The 7766-nt window shown below is 36.6% G+C and overlaps 1 protein-coding gene across 1 annotated transcript; it reads right to left on the bottom strand.

The window, feature by feature from the left end:
• Positions 1–1468: 1468 nt before the first annotated feature.
• LOC308705343 (complement factor B-like) lies at positions 1469–7354 on the bottom strand. Its single transcript, XM_081390300.1, has 18 exons — positions 6991–7354; positions 6362–6550; positions 6085–6270; positions 5785–5958; positions 5608–5703; positions 5376–5509; positions 5047–5194; positions 4801–4932; positions 4549–4641; positions 4286–4423; positions 4013–4119; positions 3750–3882; positions 3528–3666; positions 3357–3436; positions 2459–2559; positions 2151–2280; positions 1941–1990; positions 1469–1788 (listed from the first exon to the last, which is right to left on the bottom strand). The coding sequence occupies exons 1-18, from the start codon at positions 7049–7051 to the stop codon at positions 1618–1620; spliced, it is 2262 nt and encodes a 753-aa protein (XP_081246426.1). The 5' UTR covers positions 7052–7354; the 3' UTR covers positions 1469–1617.
• Between the last annotated feature and the right edge of the window lie 412 nt (positions 7355–7766).

Genomic DNA, 7766 nt, shown 5'->3' with positions numbered 1-7766 from the left:
GAAGAGCTTAAAGTCGCTACATTAAAATGCTTCCTCCAGGAAAGGTTTGTTGTAATAATTAGTTCCGAATAAAAAAAAACACAACATTATATTTATTATATTATATTATATTATATTATATTATATTATATTATATTATATTATTAGCACGTTTACATTATAAACATATATAAATATTTACTTATTTTATTTACTAACTTTTTTGTCATTTGTTTTTTTAATATTATCTATATCTTAGCTATAAATTATTATATTGCATCCAAAACAATGAAGTCATGTAAAATAAAGTCTCAAGCTAAAAACGGAAAAGTTTTTCCATTTTTTTTTTTTTTTTTTTTTTTTTGCGTAGGCTACAGACGACAACATTGTCAAAACAATCCCACTCGGATCCGCAAAAACAATTAAAAACACTGTGTTATTCATGCTAGGCCAATAGTTGTCGATGTCACTTCGTAAAGAAAACTACGCGCCTCGACCTTATTCACAGCAGCGCATCTTTGATTTGTAATGGGAATAATCGAAAGCGAAGCTGTGATCTCTACGTCTTTTCTGTGGGTTGTACTGTTATTTAATGTGTTTTTGGATTGTTCTGCTGATGAAACACTGCTGAAATATCTTTCCAAGAAATTTCAGTCGACAAAAAACTCCATACTAGCCTGGCTAACGTCAGACCTGTTCTCATTGAGAACCTGGGAACTTTGGTCTTTGGCCTGTGGTCTGGGAACCACATGTTAATTTTATCGTATTTGAGGCGTGGTTTACGAATGCCCAGAGCCATTTATTGGGCGCTACGAATGTCTGTCAAATGCGCCTGCACGTAGCTCATAGCCAATCGTTTCAATTAAACCAGATGACGTATGTAGAGCGACAGAAATTGGACGAGGAAGAAGACGAAATAAACTTGCGTTCTAAACTACTTAGAACACTATCTAAGGCTGCATCGAAAGGTAACTTTGCGTCTTATGCCATGTTGGATCCATAAATATAAACAAACTGCTTCGGTGTGTCGCATAGACGTCGTCATCGTCTTGCTGCTCCCTCCCCGTTCTGTGATTGGTTCCCTTTTTGAGGGGAAAATCTGGTCCATGGTGTCCAGGCTGCCTAGCAGCGTGAATAAAATCGCGCTGCACTCAAGGCAGCATGGGGAAACCCAGGCTAACTCCATACATGAGCAATGAATTGAATGAATCAGGGGCCGTTTACACATCACCGTTTTCACAATTTTTGCGTTTTTGTAGTTTATATGGAGACGAGAACGATATTGTTTTCAAAATCTTGCACTTTGAAGCAAAATTTTCAAAAGTTTGCGTTTTCAGGCCTCCTAAATTAACGGCAAAAACGCATACAAAAATTATAAAACCGGTGTTGTGTAAACGGCCCCTGATTCATTCAATTCATTGTTAATTAACCACACTTGTTACTTGCACTGGACTATAATTTAAAACTCAAAATGACAAAAACAACATATAGGTTAAATTAATATGTTATTGCTTTTTATTATTAGCCTACACAATGCTTTTATTGTGTCACAAAGTTCAAAGTAGGAAAGGACAATAGAAATGTTTATTTAACTGAGAGGCATACACAACATTTCTGAACTACTGTTAAAAACAATGTTCACAAGAACGTAAGAGGGGTTCCCAGTGTGCCATCTCCTAGGTAGCGTTTAAGGAATGAGCGTACTTCTGCACTGAACAGACTTGTATGGTAATCTCTGGATTCTGCATCAGACGTAGCGCTCGGGTTGCGCGCACACAGGTCCTTCACTCCCCAGCTTATGATACCAACCTGTCCAAGATTATTCAGATATTAAAACAAACATCTCTTAAAATAGTCATGACTAGCTATTAAGTCTTCAGAAAAGTATGCAGTTGATTTGAAATAGTTCCGTATTCTGTAAATAGGAATCAACAAACATGAAAAATTATTCAAAATCTCACCTGGATCATTCGACTACCAGGAACCACAAAAGTGGCCCCTCCAGAGTCACCTGTTGATGACATGCACAGCATTAAGAGCTTGGATATTTTAGCAAATTCAATTTACTAAGGATAAGCAGAATTGTTATATGACATTTTGATGATTCTAGCAACCCCAAAAATGGTAGATTAGAGCCAAATATTATGCACTCTTGCAAAAATCAAACGTACCTTTGCAGGCAATATCATCTCTAGTAGGTTCAATACCACCGCTGCACAGAAAATTATCTGTAACGATGTCTTCAGCATTTTCCGCAGTAATTCCTTTAGCTTTTTTGGCATCTTCAACACAAGCATCCCGCTGAAGAAAAAGAGGTAAGCATGCATTTAATTAAACTATTGCTATTAAGTCCATTCCCTTTTGAGATCCACCAAAAAACAATCAAGCCCTGTATAAACGCAATGAAACCACAAATGAATACAAATATAAGGAGAACAATCAAAGGATAACCCAGTTTTCAGCATAAACGCATCATTACCCATTTTCCCTGCTTGATTTGGATGAACTTCTTCTCAATGCTTTTCTTCCTGTCAGTCATGAAAGCAGCATCCACAGTGTCTGAACTCATTATCACTTCCTCTGTAAAAGCAGTTCAAATGTTAATAAAAAATATGTTGTGTTTTAGCAATGTTACAAGATATATTTTCTACTACCACAATGTGTTTAAACTATAAATTGTGGCAGTGCAATGATAATATTATTAGAGCCGGGACTTTAACGCTTTAATTAAGATTAATTAATTACACCAAAAATAACACGTTAAACATTTTTTACGCATTTTAATCACACTTATTTTTGCACCGCGGAACGTTTCTCACTGGATGAGTTTCGGCGGACCGATTATACTGGAGCACCAACTAGCGTTCATGACTTCAGACCCTGCTTCAGACTGTATAGACAGTAGCTTCAGACAACAACAAACCACAGTGAACATGAACGAAGCTTACGAGACCGCTTTGGTTGGCCCCGTGGATGGCTTGGTTGACTTGGTTGAACAAAAATAAACAATATGTTGTTGCTTAAGCTTATATATTCAGTCATTATTCAATGGTATACTAAAAATCCATGTGAAAAAAATTACTTCTCACTGTTCTCAGGTCAAATTTCGATTAATTAATTACAAAGCCTCTAATTAATTAGATTAATTTTTTTAATCGAGTCCCGGCCCTAAATATTATATATTTACTATATTTGTACACACACATGCCGGGTTATTTTTTAACCCAAATGCAGTACAGCCTGTTGGGTCATTTTATTGGGTCATTTTTTTTACTCAGCGCTGGGTTGCCAAATAATTCAGAAATGGTTGTTTTCTAACCCAGTATCCACAAAACTAATATGCATGCCGCATTTCTGACATATCTGTTGAAACTCACGCTGTTTTTTGCATGTTCCTTCACTGTCTGAAAGTCTCAGAGCTCCACTGGTTTCCTTGGTGCAGGGGATGCAGATTGGCCTGTACAGACATACAAAATATGTCATTCATTCATTACACTATTTTAACACTTTTTAGTAGCGTAAAATGACGCATGAGCTGCATTCCTCACCGAAGATCGAGACCCATAATTACTGGTTTCTCCAATTGAATAAGAGCTACGTCAAATTCATAATATTCGGGTATTCCCATGTTCTGTTTTGCTCTGAGGTTATAGAGAGGATGAGGTATGTACTGCTTCACTTTTATTCCTATAAGAGTAAAGGAAACACCACTGATGAGATTTACACCATTATACATGTTCTAAATGATATGGTTGAAGACATAACATTACCTCGGATATCTGAACCAATATCAACAGTTATCCTATCCGGTGTGTCACCAAAACTGAAGCAGTGAGCTGCTGTCAAGATAAAGGTTGAGGTGACTAGTGACCCCATGCAGTTCGAGGTTTTTCCATTGCTGCGCTGCAAAATCATCAGAGAATGAAGGTTATAATTCAACAAAAACTCAAAACTAGTGTGGTGATGCTAAGGTATTTATTTAAATAAGAAATAAGACTATGATATATATATATAGCCCTATAGGGATACCCACAGTCACACTGATCTTTGCCAACCAGGGGTATTGACGGCGGTTATGGGACTGAAAACCATCATCGTAATCTCTGTAAAGTCCACATAATGCTACACTGGTGCCCTCATCTGTTAAGGGAGAGGCAAGGAGAACAGGAGAAACTTATATATTAAATAATTATATATTAATTATATTGACTGTGCTTTGAAATTAATATGGAGGACAATAACTATCTTAAATTTAGCCTATATTTCTAACCGTGTTCCTAAATGGAAAAGACACATAATGAAGTACCAATCATGTTGTCGAATGTCTCCTTCAGTTCTTCCAAGTTCTTAAGTTTGAAGAAAAACTTCTCATTTCCACGATCAGTCTTCAAATCATTAATGTCTGCGGCATCCACGTCATCTCCCATCCCAAACACATACAGATCTGTACGACGAACAAAACAATTATCAATAATTAAACAATAGAACTGAGTTATTAAACATAAGTGAGATGTATTTGAAGATTTGCTCGACTTTTTAATCTCAAAGATCATTCATGTTCTTCCTCACCAAGTTTGTCCTCTCGTGAAGGATTACTTTGTATCACAAGATTTTTGATCTGGTCCACCGGTATTTTTGGGCTACCACCCATGTTGGCCTGACCTAAAGACAAAATAAGTTGTAAAGGATAGTAAATATAGAGCTTTAGTTAGTTTACCTTTTTTCTGATTTTTGAGAATTTCATAGTTTTTTACATTAAGGACAAAAGACACTTTAACAGTTTCAGTGGTAACCACCAAGTATAAATATTGTCATCAATACCATCAGTGAACATGATGACGATATGCTGGGTCTGCATGAAGTCTTCTTTATTGATCTCCTGTTCTATTTTCATACTCTCTAAAATGTCCTTATAGGCCTTGGCAATATTAGTTCCTGTTCGATCACCTTTACCTGTTAGTCACAAAAACGTCAGGATATTAAAACATACGTCCTTAAAGACTCTCGGACTGTTCGACGCTGAACAAATGCATTTTAACTTTTGCTATACTGAAACAAAACACTTACTTTCATATTTATAATTCCCCAGTCTTTTAAGGATTTGTTCCAGGTTATTTCCTTGCCCACTTTTGAAGTCCCTCATCGAGACTATCCGGTTAACGTCAGTGGCAAAAATCAGGATCTCATAGTTTGGGGAGACCTCGTAATAACTGATCTGTTGGTAATTAACATAGGATCAAATCTTTATTATGTTCATGCGTATTTACATACAAAATACAAAATATAACACATTACATTAACGTGTGCACTAATGGGACATAATTAGGCAGAAATATCGAAGAATGAAATCAGTCAGTTGAAATGATGGTTATCAACACACTATTTATTTCATATACCTTTTCTATGAGTGTTTTGATGACCTCTTTTGCCTTTTCAAAATCATCTTCATCTATGCTGTCAGATACATCCAGGGCAATGTAGATATCGAGTTTCCCGCCTTTTTGCACTTGTATTTTCTTCCCGTACTGATCTGCAGGGAACAGGTTTCGTTCAAAAAAGTTGTGGTGACCAAAAAAAGTATATATTGTCTTGCAGAGGAAGAAGGCAGCGTGAGTTGCACAAGACTACCTGTTTCTTCATGTTGTTTAGAAAGCTCTAGATTTGACTTTAGGGAACTGCTGAAACCCTCTGAGGCTTCCTCTGGGGTGTCGTATGTGAAATCAGCTGTATTTACACAACAACAACATTAGCAAAGCTGAACTTTCATTGAAATTAGTGCTTTGAACAGGAAGGAGGAAGGTTTACCATAACATTCTGGCTCTGTTCCTGACCACTGGCCATCGTCCTGACAGACTCGCTCTTTGGAACCAACCAGAGTCAATGTTCTGTCACATTGGTATGTGACTTTGTCGTCAATGTTATAACTGTTGCCACTTTTTGTAGAGCCGGCGGGAACGCCGGGATCAGGACAGTGATCAGCTGTTTGAAAAGAGGAACAGATAGGACAATTGTTTATCGAATTTGTAGGGCATTCATGAACCAGGAAATGGTTGGATTTACTGCTTTTTTATTGCACTACGCAGCACCGAGAGACTTCTCACTCACAGTTTCTTCCACAGACTGCTGTGCTTCCACTCCACTTCCCATTCAACTGGCAAACACGAGTCTCTGAGCCACGGAATTTGTAGCCTGAATGACATGAGAAGCTGCTTGTGTCGTTCACGAAATACCTCGGCGAATATGGATACACCTCTCCATTTTCAAAACCACGAGGATTAGGACATGTGACTTCTGAGACAAAAGGAATGGTTTTGTGAGTAGCCTTGAAATGGAAAACGTGGTTGTGTTTTCAGTTATGAATGTCTCATAACGTGTTGCTTACTCTTGCACTCTGGGGGTTTTCTTCCTGGCATCGGGTTCCATCTTCCCTTTTCACAGCGACGGATTGTAACGGTTGGGTAATAGCCTTCTGAACAGCTGTATCTTACAAGGCTCCCATCACGTGAGAGAGAAAAACTGCCTCCTCTAATACTGAGATTCTCATCAGAGCACAAATTAGAGGATGCAGCACCTTTGGAGAATATCAGATGGATAAAAAGGGTGTTGCAAGAAAACACTGTAAAGAACACTAAACATTAGTGTGACCCTTAAGTAGGGCTGTATATTTTCGAATTCTGGGTCTCAAACCTTCTTTTCAAGTAAAATCACCGTAATATTATTTTACAATGCTTTATCAAATAAAAGTTGTGCTTTTTAAGCTCATGCTTTTGAGTTCAGAAAATCTGTGTCTAAACCTTGCAATAAATTATTTATAGACTCATTTTTGGACTATTGCTTTGGACAATAGACTGCAGACTATTAAATGTGAAATTAGGAATCAATTAGCTGTTTAATGCATCTCTTGATACGTTCCCTCAAATCAGCATTTCAGTTAAACATCTAAACAAAACTTTTAAATTGAGAAAAAACCCTGATGGTTCTAATGGTTAAAGCCAAGGCAAGATGACCTACCGGTTATGAGAGGACACAGGATTGCAAGCATGAACAGATTCAGCCATGGTTCACGCTCCATGATGCTCTCGTCAGGTTCATAAAGCAAGTGAAACAAAAACCGAGGAAGGCCACATATTTATAGAGCGAAGTGGGAGTGACTGTGGACACAAACTAATCTGTCAAACACTTTATCATGGTAAAACTTAAAAAAAAAAAATTATAAAGTAAAGGAAACTGTATAAAGTTCTCTTAAAAATGGGAAAATGATCCTAAAAAAATATTTATTTTTCCTTTTAAAAACTACAGAAGCAAAGTGGGGCTAGTCGGTCGGGTGTTGGCTGAAAATGTAGTTCTACTCAACATAAGTGTTGCAATGTTCTGCAACCCAAATTTCCATACTTCTCCATTTAATGTTTCTATTTTATTCAGTTATCAAGAATCATTCATGTTGTTTCTGTTAGAAATAGAAAAAAAATATGAGTTTAAAAGAACAGTAGTCAAATGGTCTTTGGCAGACATTGGTTTACTTATTAACTATTATTTCTTATTAGATTAGATTACATTCTGGTTCTTTTTAGGCACAACCATAAACCCGTAAGTGAGAAATTGGCCTACCGTATTTTTGTGATATCAGCTTCAAATTTTATGGCTTTCATTTTATAGCAATTTTACTGTAAATTTTATTTAGTAAAACATATGTTTTGTATAAAATAAAATTAAATTTAGTACAGTACATTTGTTTTACAGTCAACTTAAACATCTATAACTTTTTTACACTTTCATTCTGCTGATTG

Source organism: Scardinius erythrophthalmus, assembly GCF_964197995.2.
Source record: "Scardinius erythrophthalmus genome assembly, chromosome: 17".
Classification (NCBI taxonomy): domain Eukaryota; kingdom Metazoa; phylum Chordata; class Actinopteri; order Cypriniformes; family Leuciscidae; genus Scardinius; species Scardinius erythrophthalmus.
The sequence above is the reverse complement of the archived record's forward strand: the minus strand, read 5'-3'. Positions and strand labels throughout refer to the sequence as shown.